At 40.3% G+C, this 12,406-nt stretch overlaps 4 protein-coding genes across 9 annotated transcripts in view; 1 reads left to right on the top strand and 3 right to left on the bottom strand.

Annotated features, from left to right (window-relative positions):
• Window positions 1-1,687, bottom strand: part of tulp3 (TUB like protein 3) — a 24,821-nt gene extending 23,134 nt beyond the window's left edge. For all 4 annotated transcript variants that reach the window (XM_005740833.1, XM_005740832.1, XM_005740835.2 and 1 more), the window contains exon 1: window positions 1,574-1,687. Coding sequence is in view for 2 of the 4 variants with exons in the window: in XM_005740832.1 (XP_005740889.1) it covers window positions 1,574-1,593 (20 nt within the window). In the remaining 2 variants the exon portion in view is untranslated. The remainder of the gene's footprint in view (window positions 1-1,573) is intronic.
• A 240-nt stretch (window positions 1,688-1,927) lies between these two features.
• rhno1 (RAD9-HUS1-RAD1 interacting nuclear orphan 1) lies at window positions 1,928-4,300 on the bottom strand. Its single transcript, XM_005740841.1, has 3 exons — window positions 4,137-4,300; window positions 3,810-3,997; window positions 1,928-3,650 (listed from the first exon to the last, which is right to left on the bottom strand). Exons 2-3 carry the CDS (start codon window positions 3,972-3,974, stop codon window positions 2,928-2,930), a joined length of 888 nt encoding a protein of 295 aa, XP_005740898.1. The 5' UTR covers window positions 3,975-3,997; window positions 4,137-4,300; the 3' UTR covers window positions 1,928-2,927.
• A 120-nt stretch (window positions 4,301-4,420) lies between these two features.
• Window positions 4,421-9,167, top strand: foxm1 (forkhead box M1). 3 transcript variants are annotated; one of them, XM_005740843.1, is made up of 9 exons: window positions 4,421-4,590; window positions 4,972-5,420; window positions 5,539-5,687; window positions 5,923-6,114; window positions 6,206-6,334; window positions 6,594-6,653; window positions 7,092-7,140; window positions 7,264-7,436; window positions 7,675-9,167. In XM_005740843.1, exons 2-9 carry the CDS (start codon window positions 5,012-5,014, stop codon window positions 8,494-8,496), a joined length of 1,983 nt encoding a protein of 660 aa, XP_005740900.1. In that variant the 5' UTR covers window positions 4,421-4,590; window positions 4,972-5,011; the 3' UTR covers window positions 8,497-9,167. The 3 variants fall into 3 exon arrangements, with proteins under 3 accessions (XP_005740900.1, XP_005740902.1, XP_005740901.1); XM_005740844.2 differs by lacking the exon at window positions 4,421-4,590 and adding an exon at window positions 4,612-4,770; XM_005740845.1 differs by lacking the exon at window positions 6,594-6,653.
• Window positions 9,075-12,406, bottom strand: part of LOC102211133 (cystine/glutamate transporter) — a 4,435-nt gene continuing 1,103 nt past the window's right edge. The window contains exons 2-12 of the mRNA XM_005740842.1: window positions 11,899-12,025; window positions 11,706-11,821; window positions 11,487-11,612; window positions 11,316-11,415; window positions 11,090-11,134; window positions 10,867-10,990; window positions 10,661-10,764; window positions 10,481-10,577; window positions 10,006-10,155; window positions 9,740-9,917; window positions 9,075-9,510 (exon numbers count right to left, since the gene is read on the bottom strand). Of these exons, the coding sequence (XP_005740899.1) occupies window positions 9,446-9,510; window positions 9,740-9,917; window positions 10,006-10,155; window positions 10,481-10,577; window positions 10,661-10,764; window positions 10,867-10,990; window positions 11,090-11,134; window positions 11,316-11,415; window positions 11,487-11,612; window positions 11,706-11,821; window positions 11,899-12,025 (1,232 nt within the window). The 3' untranslated portion in view covers window positions 9,075-9,445. The remainder of the gene's footprint in view (window positions 9,511-9,739; window positions 9,918-10,005; window positions 10,156-10,480; window positions 10,578-10,660; window positions 10,765-10,866; window positions 10,991-11,089; window positions 11,135-11,315; window positions 11,416-11,486; window positions 11,613-11,705; window positions 11,822-11,898; window positions 12,026-12,406) is intronic.

The raw sequence follows: 12,406 nt of genomic DNA on the forward strand, positions 1-12,406 counted from the left end.
TATTTTATTTTTTTAATTGCATGGCATTTGTGAGAAGCCCTTTATCCATTTCTTTTCAACACTGATAAAGTGTGCATTCCAAGTGGTGTGCTAATCAGGAATGTGTTCAAAGTGGTTCACATTACTAAGCTGACACAGTTAGAAAGGCCCTGAGATTTCCAAAAACACAGTACTTGTTCTACATCTGGGGAAAAAACATGAACAGGATGGGAGTTATTCCAAGTCAACAGACCAAGACTAACTGATACCATGTAGAGACCATTTCTCTGTCAATACTTGTTTGCAGCAAAATAGTCAATTTAAAAACAAAACGCAGACAAAAAAGTTCTCGTTTCAATGTCACTGTAACTAATAAAAATTATCTATCACTAAGTTTAAGCCTTAGGTGACAGAACTAATCTACAAACTGATTAAATCAAATAATGTGACTGCCTCTATAACAGGAAAGGGTGGGTGAGCTACTGTGATAATTATCTCCCAACAAAAATGAAGGACGAATCTCTGCTCCAGTTCTTAAAACCGTGTAAAGCAGCTTCCATTAACACAGCGCCGTTTTACACTCTGTGTGTGTATGGGGAGGGGGGTTACATGCAGTACATTATGCCCAGGCGAATTTTGTGTGACTGTTTGTAAATCTATGTTTTGCATTCAGTAACTGGCTTACTTATCCAGATATTTATCTATTTACTCATTTGGGAGGTGAGGATAAACACACGCTGACATGAATGCTTTTTACATAAAACCAGAGACTACGAAGAGGCATGTTCAGACATGATATACAGTGTTTTTTTTCCAGAGCACTCACCTAAACCTAGTGAGTGCTCTGAAGTGGCTGAGTACCTCTCTTTAGATACAGGATCTAAAGCATTTTATACAGCAAAACACACTATTTGGAATCCATCTAGTCTTGCTATATCCAAATTTGAAATATCTATGGCGTTATGTATGAGGCAAATATCTAACGCAAATGCTATTTGAAATAAAGAAATGTGTTTGTGTATAACAAAAGGATTGTCTGCGGCTTTAATAAATAAATAAATAAATAAGTGTTTATTACACTGTACGTGGGCATTTAACTAAAGACAAACGAGATGTGACAAATGATGGGTTTCCGAACTATTTTATTCATCGGAAAAGGAGGGAGTATGGCTACATTTATAAGCAAGCAAGGGTAACATTAAAACAAAACGGTTGCCCCTTTCTGCTGTGCGGTTTGTGCACAGCACAAGTCCTGAAATACAACGACCGTTATCTCGCCATTCGCCCTGTAACAGTCATCGAAACGAAAAAATAAATAAAATAAAAAGATGGGGGGGGGACTACACCGTTAACTGCTCCTTGTGCTCACACGCCAGCTGTGGAATGTTAAAGCTAGCCTGTTACTAGCTAACGCTAGTTGCCTGAGCCCAGTCTCTATCTGTATGCAGCTCTCTCTTATAAAAGTTGTGGGCGACAGCTAAGTTTTTCGCCTCAAAGAAAGCGCTAATCCCAGCGCTTACCTCCCCATTCCCCAGTTCACCAAAGGGAAAAAGTAAGGACACAACGTACAAACTGCGTTAGGTTTAATTCTCACCTTATGCTGTAGTAACTCATGTTTGTCCACGGTTGCTAAGGAAGATCCTCAGGAGGCATAGCACTTTTGTGGTTGGGAAGAACTCAGTTGCTCAGTCCTTAGTTACCGAGCACACTAAAGACAGGGGTTGCTATTGGCTTACCAGTTACTTAGGGGGAAGTTGATTGGTGGACATTCTACAGAAAGGGGGAGTGCATGCCTTGACTGTAGGAGGGGTTTGATTTTTCATTTTATATAAATAAAAACCTGTATAAATATAAGTTTATATAAATGCAAGTAATGTATACGAATGAATTAGCAATGATTTGTCACAAATCTAAAGTTTTAGAAGAAAAACATCCAGCTAAATTTCCACCTGTCCAATCCAACCCAACTGCAATTATAGCAATATAACTTTACTGCAAACTAAATGTGGGTCAAAGTATGTTTTTGTGGAACACGTTAACACTGCTGTGAGGTAGTCTGAATTAATGGTATATCTAACTACTCACAAACCTGCAAGTTACAGGTCTGGCATCTACCATGTAACATAAATGGAAACTAGTGTTTTTCAGTGGTTTCTGGGAAAGTCTTTGAACGGTTGTGTCACTGTAACTGTTAAACACTTATTTCATCTTTCGTTTCAGAAGGGATGCATCCAGGGATCAGCACAGCTTTTTTAGGGTCAACACTTTTAGTGTGACGTCTTGACTTACCAAGAGCCAATCACAATCTGGGATGTTGTCTCAATAAATGGAATGCTAGAAGGAGGGATAAAAATGCAGAGCAATCCCAGGTGTAGGGGGTCACAGGAAGCCTGAGAGTTTACTCAATAATCAAGCTTTCTCTTTCCCCTTAAACATTTATTTTATGCCTATTTTTAAATTGCACAGCAGAATCATCAAAAACAATCTTAAATGGCCCTTCAGAAGACCAGTCGTTAGATCACACAGTTAACTTGAGTACTTATTTTGTGCTTCTTAATTTTTGGATATTTCAGTTAAAGTTAATATAGATTAAACATTCTTCCAGATGTCTGCTATCAAAATCCATTAGCATATGAATAACAATCCAGATATGTTGCCACAAGTGAGGATTAAATCTACTGTATATAACATAATTTATAAAAACAGTACAGTATCATTAGAATCTGTCTGTCACAAGACAGATTTTAATATCACACCCATTAAACTAATTTACTAAAGTTATATTTTAAACTCATGCATAAAAATGTTGTTCAGAGGGGGTTCATAACAGACTTTGTCAGATGTGGCATTATGATGTTTAGAACTGCAACAATTAGTCAATTAACCAATAAACAGGAAATTAATCTGCAGCTATTATGAGAATACAGACAAATCTTACAATCTCTACATCAACTTTGAATTAAAGCATCTGCCTCAGAGAGATGGCCCCTCTGTTTTAACAACACCATCAAGTTCTTTCTTCTTCTCCATGTCACCTTCATTCCATAGTCCCTCTCTGGCGTGTCAGCCACCAAAATGTCAGGTGACTCATTACATGGAGGCGTACACGGCTGAGCCAGCAGCAAATGTCCACAGGGGGTAGACGGAGAAATGTTCCTTTCCTCCATTGCTTTCGGAGTGTCCACATCAGGAGGTGGACAGACACTGCTGACTTCAGTGGTGCTAAACTCTTCACAGGGAAGTGTTGAAGCACAGACTGCTGGAATTCTGCATCTCTCTGACACTTGCACAGATGGTCTGTCAGGTTCAGCCAAACATCTCTGGTGGGATGAAGTGTCGTCTGAGAATGTTTCAGCGCTCTTTTTTCTTACTGAGGCAAACTGTCCCTTTGGTAGGTTAGAGCACTGTGCAGCTGAAACTGTCCTTTTCTTTTCGGCAGGTTTCCTTCCCACATGAGTACTCTCTATAGCTTTCTTCTTGGAGATCCCCTTTGATTGCTGAGTTTGGTCTTTTGACCCTGTTTTAAACAGTAATTGGGGGAATTTGCAGACACTATTTTTCCTGGACAGCTGACTGCAGCTATCCAAGATGCTTGTGGCAGACTGACACTTTCTCCTCCCTCGTCTCACTGGAGGTGCAGTTGCAACTGAAATGTCAAATTGTGGCCTAACCTGAAATATTAAAGGCAAATTAAACAAAATAATCTATGTAGTCATATGTGAAAATTATTATATGAAATTCTAGCATATGAAGATCAGGTTTATGTTCAGAAATAATTTTTAAGCAAAACATAGCCCACGGCACTTTAAAAAGTATTCATTACAGCTTACCCAGGAATTAAGAGCTGAGCTGCTCTGTGCTTCTGCCTCTGTGAAGAAATCTCTGGCATTGAGTGCTGCTCGGATTTCGGGCACATTTTGGAGTTTGGCTCCACACAAAGGCCGCTCCAAGAATTGCAGCGAAGGCTTTGCTGTCTTTGTAACTTTTCTGGGCATTAAGATAAATCATCACTGAACACCTGGTGGAATAAAAACATGATCAACTGAGGCATCAAATGTCCGCAAATAACCAGATGTTGCTACCAAACCAAAACTATATTCGGTTATTACCAAACCGAATATACTTGCTCGTGGGTGCTAAGACGACATTAAACTTACCTTAATGTGCGTATTTGCATACAATAAATACTTATATCAAAAGTTAGTTTTTAGTGTAAATTCTCTTTTCTCTGCCTGCTTTGTTTTCATCTTTTTGTTTGTTATTTCCCGGGTCTTCTTCCCCTTCTTCTTTTTGGTTAGGTTGGGGCTTGACAAACCACCTCATATGTGCATTACTGCCATCTACCGTAGCCATTGTATTTTCTGATTGGTTCTAGTGACGTCGCTATCCTATCTGCTATTGGTTCAAAAATTTCACGTGATCAAAGTGACGGGAGGCCGCACCCACAGCGCCAAAATTCAAAATCGCGTGTGAATCGTATTGACGTCATGTAAATAACATTAAATAAAAGACTGTTTTAGATGTTTTCGATTATTTTAAACACGAATATGAACCATTACTGGTTGGACTCAAGCTAAACGGAATCTTCTGAAACTTCGCAGTAATATGAAGGTCAGGTTTTTTGCCGTTTGTTGGAGCAGTGTAGTGAACTAGGCACCTTGCTAACGTAGCTTAGCAGACTACCTCAGCGTACGCTAGCGTTAGCTTTTATCGTCAGGTGCAAGAAAACCTAACGCTGGAAAAATTGAATTTGTTTAGGTATAACGACACAAATCAGTTGCTGACTTTAATGTAAGTTATATGCTAATGTTTCAATAATTGTCAAAATGGTTAGAAGGCCAAACGTTTCTCGAGTCCCGTAGCTATTATATAACGTTACTGTTTACTCTTGTTGTAACTGTTAATCTTCGTTGTTCATTCTCATTTGCAGTTTTGTGTGTGTCTGTGTGTGTGTCTGTGTGTGTGTCTGTGTGTGTGCGTGCGTGCGTGCAGAATACCCCTGAACAACTTGGCACATTTCAATGATCTGACCATGAGACGGAGCCCGAGGAGACCCCTGATTCTTAAAAGAAGAAAACTGCCTTTTCATCAAAATGCGACGGATTCACAGCCTGGAGAATCAGGCTCCAAAGAACCGTCAAAACCAGCTGCCGCTCAGAGCTTTTCTGATGGTATCCGCATCATGGACCATCCATCCAAGTCTGATACTCAGGTGGTTGTCATTCCGGAAAAAGCAAATCTTCAAAGTGTTATTGGGGCCCTCACAGCTAAAGGCAAGGAATGTGGTGCCCAGGGCCCACACAAGTTCATTCTTCTGAATGGAGGTGGGAGTGGCAACAAGTGGGACTATGGACTTGATTCTCAGTCTGCTGCTGAAGCGGCTGCTACAAGGAGTACAGAAGGACATAAAGTCAAAGCTGAAACTACAAGCAATTTCCCAGGTGACAAATTTCTAACTGAAATGAAATAATAATTTAAAGGTTTTTTTTTATGTTTAGGACAATGCTTAATGTATAAGTGTGGAATTCAGTGCTTTTTTCCCTCTCTGTCTGATACTAGTGAATAAGGATGTAAACTGCGGTCCATTGGATGACAGCCTTACCAACATTCAATGGTTGGGTAAGATGAGCACATGTGCCTTGGAGCCAAATTCTACAAAGCAGCTCAGCAGCAAGGAGAACCAAAAACCTTTACCACAGACCTTTCAGGTTCAGAGCTTTTTCTTGTCACTTACCTGCCTTGTTTTATTTTTTTTGGGGGGGGGGCATACTTTTCTGAAGGCAACATTGACCCCAGACATACTGCTACATGTTCCCTAAACACCCTTTCTTGACAAGTTGGTCACAGCTGGGATTTGCAATAACAGCAATAGTAGTCTGATTGCAGAAAATAGTTACACTGTCAGATTTATTGACTGTTGTTTGTTTGTTTTTTGTCATATAGGCACACAATACACATACCAGTGCAGAAGCTCCTCAGCAACCCATTTCAGAGAGGCCACCATACTCCTACATGGCCATGATCCAGTTTGCTATCAATAGCAGAAAGAACAGGAGGATGACCCTCAAAGAGATTTACATGTGGATTGAGAACAACTTCCCTTACTATAGAGATGTGGCCAAACCAGGCTGGAAGGTACTTCAGAGCTGCTGAAAGTGTGATATGTTCACAGCTCTGCAGCAAGCAGCAGTTTTCAAATACTTTTTCTTTTCATTTATAATTGCAGAATTCCATCCGCCATAACCTCTCTCTGCATGACATGTTCATTCGTGAAACGTCTCCAGATGGTAAAATGTCTTTCTGGACTATCCGACCTGAAGCCAATCGATGCCTCACACTTGATCATGTGTACAAGGTGAGTGCAGCTGACTCGTTGCTTTTACATCGGTGATATCTGGGAACATTTGTGGTACTTGGCCTGAATGTTTTGTTGCAAGAATGCTTGTTAAATGCTTATTGTTTTACCTTGTGTTTATATAATGATTTTGCTTGGATCCTTGTCTTTCAATTGTTTTGTTTTTTTCATGGCTGACACCTTGAGAGTGTTTTGAGATTCCTCATATTGTTTTTCATCTTATTTTCCCCCTAATCTCACTTCACATCTCTCTCTGTAGCCGGGCTGTGATCCAGTGACTGCCACTGTTCCTGTGCCAATGCTTTTACTGGCTAATCAAGTAAGACTGATTTAGCCCCTTTCTTTTTCTTTTTTTTTTGTAGTTCTTCAGGAGCCATCTTTAAATCGCACTCAGGCAGCAGTAAGTCGAGAAGGGCCAGAAAAATCAGAACGTTCATGAATCCATTTGTCACCAGACTTTCAGACCCACAGAGTGTAGCTACACCTGTTTTTGTTGCAGGAGGAGACGAGAGCAGCAGGGAAGCAGAGAGGCTGAAGTCAGTCTGAAAGGCTAATGTGCTTTAAGAGCACTTGTTTCTCCTAATGTCTGGTATCCATACAATCATAAAACTTCCTTTTAGTCCTTTCCTGAGGGTAAAGATGTAGGGTCAGCTATGAAGGGCCAAATCTTGGACAGAACGCCAAGTTATTGTTGTTAGGTGGCAGCACAGTAAGGCTCCTAACTGATATAATTTCTGTCTCATGTTACTTTTCACAGCACCAAAAGAGGACACTTCCAGATGCAAGAAAAACACCAACTAGCTCTGGTGAGTTAAAAGAAATGTATGAGTTGTTTTATAAATTTGAGACTTGAGAAAAATCAGAGGTTGGCAAACTGCTGTTTAGTTTGGAAATGTGTAGTGCAATGTTGATGTGTTTTCTGTGTTCAGAGAGAAAGATGAAACCTCTTCTGCCTCGAACCGATTCATACTTGGTGCCCATACAGCTCCCCGTCACTCCTTCTGTCTACCTGCCATCCACTTCTACCCCTTTTCCTCCGCCCTGCTCCCAGCAGAAGGGGAACAATTCACGAGGAACAAAGAGAGTCCGCATAGCACCGAAGGTAATGAATTTCTCATATATTTCAGCTTTTTAAAAATGTGTTGTTGTTGTTGTTGTTGTTGTTGTTGTTGTTGTTGTTGTTTTACTTCTTACGCTATGCAAGTTGCAAACTGCTTTTCAAAACAAGTATTTCTTGGAACTCCCTAGAGTTTACATTGACAACATTATGTGCATAGAGATGAGTATGAACTTCACCCATACCACTAAGATTTTAATGGGAATGGTTGCATGTCTGACAGGTGACACAAAGTGATTCCCCAGCTGTGATGATATCTCCTCAGAAGAATACGGACTTTAAGGTAGAAGTGAAGGAGGAGCTGCTATGTGTTCCAATTAAATGCGAGACCCCCAAAGCTCCTCCAAAGAGACAAGCCAGCAGCTCACGGCGCAAACAGCGTTTGGTTCTCTCTGTGAATGAAGAGCCTGTTCTCCTCTGCCACGAAAGTAATTTCTTTGACTCTGGCGTAGCCTCCGATGCTTCGACATTCCAGGACAATCCACATATTGAGCTGGATGAAGACAAGCATGGGCAGGAAAGCCCAGATAGGGAGTTCTCATTCAAAACCCCGATAAAAAGTAGCAGCCATTTGACCTCATCCACCCCCAGCAAGCCACCTTCTTGTGTTGCACTTGAGTCTTGGAAAGTGACCCCGGTGGGCAAAGGAAGCCAAAATATTCTGGACTTCAGCCCTATTCGTACACCAGGTGGTCCCACAGATACTCCACAACACGACTACACCACCTTCAGCTTCAGCAGCACTCCCTTTAAAGACTTGCCTCTGTTTAACTCCCCAAGAGAGCTGCTCACATCTGCTCCCTCCAGAGTGACCGGACCAGCAGAGTCGCCCACCGAATGCCTCAAAAGTAGCTGCTCCAGAGAGCTTCTGCAGGGAGGCAGTTCCACAGCAGCCAATCGCTCAATCACAGAGGGCCTCGTCTTGGATACCATGAACGACAGCCTGAGCAAGATATTGGTGGATATTAGCTTCTCTGGTCTGGATGATGACGACCTTGGTATGGCGAACATCAGCTGGTCTGAGTTCATCCCTCAGTTGAAATAGCCAGAGGGCCGAAACACATTCTATGGCTAAGCAGTGTCACCTGTTTCTCTTTCCTTTTTTTTCTTTGTGTAAACACTACATGATTAGGCCCACACCTAATTGATTTGCACATTTTAATATATAATTTAGCTTCTACACAAATTTTAAAGGATATATTTTCAAGATGCTTCACTGCAGTTTGAGTCAGCATCTTAGAGCTGACTTAGAATAATAGATTGTGATGGAGGATTGCTAGTAATAGGCCTTGACAAATAGCACTAACAGGAACAGGACTGTTTCTTTATTGAACTGTAGGACTTTCTTTATCACATGACTTCATAAATTCTCACAGTAATTGTCCTTGTGTATGCAAGAGTGAAATGTTGTGGTTTCCAGCAGTTTTCAGACCTTGTACCTGACTAAACTGTGTTTCTAAGACAACAATCAATGTGTTGGTGCCTCATATAACATGAAGATTTTTTACTTATGTTTTTGGGTATAAGCAAACTTTGATCTTTTGTCTTGCTCAGGTCAAATTTAATTCATGTGTAGAGACAAGGCGTAATTTCTACACCCTGAAATAATCTTCAATACAGCAATGAACCCTTTTGCACATAGCGTATTTTATTTGAAAAACTGTGTAGCAAGACTGCTTATTTCTGTTTATATTTCAATAAAGGTTTAAACTATCATAGGTCTTCTGTTCAAAAATGTCATTTTAACTAACATTTCAAAATGAACATTTTGAGTGCATCTTTGAAACTTTAAGTACTTTTTTTGTAAGGTCTCTGGTATAAACACTACATACTTGCATAATTGATGCAGTTAGTTTCTCTAAACACGTGGCTCTTTATATAAAAGTAGTACAAAATGAAACATTTGTTTAAACTGTTAAAAATGTCTTCTTAATGTTTTGTCCAGGTAGTATCCGTGTAGTCTGCAAGTAGAATGCAGGATGCCTCTTGGGTCTTCAGTAAGTGTGGACTTCCTGTTGAGCCACTTCTAGAAGGATCTGTAGCTGTTTGCTGCAGTAGTCTGGGAGAATTGAGGAAAGTCAGAATTAGTTTGTTCACTACAAGCAACTGAGTTTCTCGATTTCACTCATCCTCTTCCTTCTTAACAAAAACAAGCAGGCATATATGATCATTTGACACTGTACCAAAGATGCCTATGTTTAATATTAAAAATAGAGCCACTAAATTCAGTCCCATGACGAAAACTATCATGTTAATACATTCTGAAGAAGAATATTGGTACAACTTACCAAATATGCGCCTGCATCTACGGGGCAAACGAAAGCGGTAGACAGTAACATAGTAAACTGGGACACCAGTCAGTGTTAGAGCACAACTTTGTCCTGTGTTCCAGGGGTCAGAGTAAAGAGACAGACCCACAATGAAGAAGGAGACCATTGTGAAGGTGATTCCAATGACCAAGGGCACCTTCACATTACAACAAATAAAACAAGTTGGTCAGCCTAGTGTGCAGCAGTAAGATAAAGGGAGGTTTTTTTGAGTTCAGTATGCTAACCTTAAAAGGTCTTGGGTGGAGAGGAAAACGATATCGATGTATGAGCATCCCCAAGGTTACCAAGGCGATGAAGAACCAGCGTGAAAAGGATGCCAAGTTGAGGAGCTGGTAAATCTCTCCAGTGATTAACATGAAAATTACCAAGGGGTACTAAAGGGACACAGGGACACAAGCAAGATAGTTATAAAGCCACTATTTTAAGAGTATCACATTATATCTCTTTGTCAGACCCTGTGCAACCCCTCATTCCTTTAGATCTGGATTAAGGCTTTGTGTTTCCCATTTTCAACCAGCCTCTTTAACCTGTGCCTGGATCCTATTGTTATTATTCATATGACATGGATAAACTTAATACAAATAAAATGTTATAATTGTTTTACTGCGTATTCTCAATTTTAATAATGCAACATAATAAATAGAATAAGTCATCTATTTATTTGTTTAGATTGCTTCAGCTGTTTCAAAAGTAGTTTACCAGGAACAACACAGCAGGTAAAGGTGTGTGTCTGCGGATGTGAATCATGGAAAAGATGGCTGGCCAGTGGCCTTCCCTGGCTCCCACAAACAGCATCCTGCAACACAGAGCTCTCATTAGAATTCAGGCACACACACAAAAAAAAATGACAATACTAAACCTTTATGGTCCTCAGATTACCTAGGTGCCCCAAAGAAGCCACCGTTAAGTGCTCCAAGGCAAGATATGGCAACAAGAACGGGGATCACAGGAGCCAACCCCTGAAAAGCACGGTTGGCAAATGTCTGCAGAGGCACAAACAGCAGATCAGACCAACAGTGACATACCACATTTACTCTAGTTTTTCCTTTTTTTTAATGATACATAAAGCAAGAAATAGAACTGACCACAGCCACAGCATCTGACAGAAGCACCTCAGCGGGAGTCATCATGGTGTAGTAGGCCACATTAACAAGCACATAAAAGACTGTCACTGCCACAATGGACAAGATTATTGCCAGTGGCATGTTTCTGATAAAGCGGGATACACACAGAGAGATATAACAGCAGGAGGCAACTTGGTTTTCAAAAAAAACGACAGACTATAGCAGATGTTTCATGCTAAAATACCTATTAGGGTTTGTGACTTCTTCTGTGATAAAGTTCAAATTAAACCTAGAGGAAAAGAGAAAGCCAAGACTCAGACATAAAGCTTTGATTGTTAGTTACAGTACATACATTGTCAGGTAATTTATGGTTCTTTTCACTATTACTGGGGGAAAGAGTTTTGAATACCGTGTGATACACAGTAAAATACATTGAATTTGCACTGATCCTCAAACCACTGTACACTTACCATCCACCATAGGCATAGAGGCCGCTATAGAAGGCCAGTGGCAACTTATCCAGTGTTAACAAATCAACCTCGAAACCATTCTGGAAATTTTCTGTCTTCCCTGCAAAGACAGAGAGAATAAATGAGCTGAATACCAACTCTGTCTTAGGTTTAACAATTAGGTGCTCTCACCTTTGGCCAGTGCAATGAACCCTGGGACGATGATGAGGGCCAGGGCAAACATCTTAATGAAAGTCAAGGTGACTTGAGTGCGAGAGGCCATGTTCACACTCCAGCAATTGACGGCTACGACAAACGCTGAAGCGACACAAAGACAAAGAACTGGTTAAAGATATGTGTTGTTCTACACATAAAGTGCTCCAGACACAGATGAGTTATAAAAGCACTCACTCACTCCAAGGATACTGACAAGTCTGATGAGCACTATGGGAGCAGCACAGGGTGTGAAGAATGGCTCCACCACATAACGACCAAAGGCAAGGGAGACATAAGACGCAACAGATGGCCTAGAGGTGGACAATATCTTTGTGAGTATTATGTTTGAGGCAGTTTAATTTTTTTTTAGAACCAGTAAAAACCATACCTGATGAATACAAACTCAACCCAGAGTCGTAGGAAGGCAGGCAGAGGCCCCAAAGTCTCCAGCAGGTATGTGTAGTGACCCCCTGATTTTGTAAAAGTGGTGCCCAGTTCTGCATAACACAGGGCTCCTAATAGGCCAGAGGCAGAGCAGAGTTTTGGAGAAATAAGAGTATGACTTTTACTTTATAATTATTAAATGGCAAAATTTCTAGAATGTCTTTTAAGTAGTTTTAAAAGCTACTTTCAGCTTCCCCTTATTTACAACAGTGGGGAAAAAAAGGTAAATGGCCTGTATTTTGTGGGATTATAATATTATTTCATGCCATGTTATACCCCTAATTAAAAATTGCGAATTATTATGTAGTTTTAGTTTGCATTATTCTCCTGAATTAGAAGAAGGTGATAACTAGTACACTAGTTAAACTGATTTGCATTACATTAGACTGCTGATTTATTGTGAATGAATGATATTGTTTTATGATGCATTATACTGCTGAGTTATAAGAAAT

Source organism: Pundamilia nyererei, unplaced genomic scaffold, assembly GCF_000239375.1.
Source record: "Pundamilia nyererei isolate P.nyererei 1_Seehausen unplaced genomic scaffold, PunNye1.0 scaffold00104, whole genome shotgun sequence".
NCBI lineage: Eukaryota > Metazoa > Chordata > Actinopteri > Cichliformes > Cichlidae > Pundamilia > Pundamilia nyererei.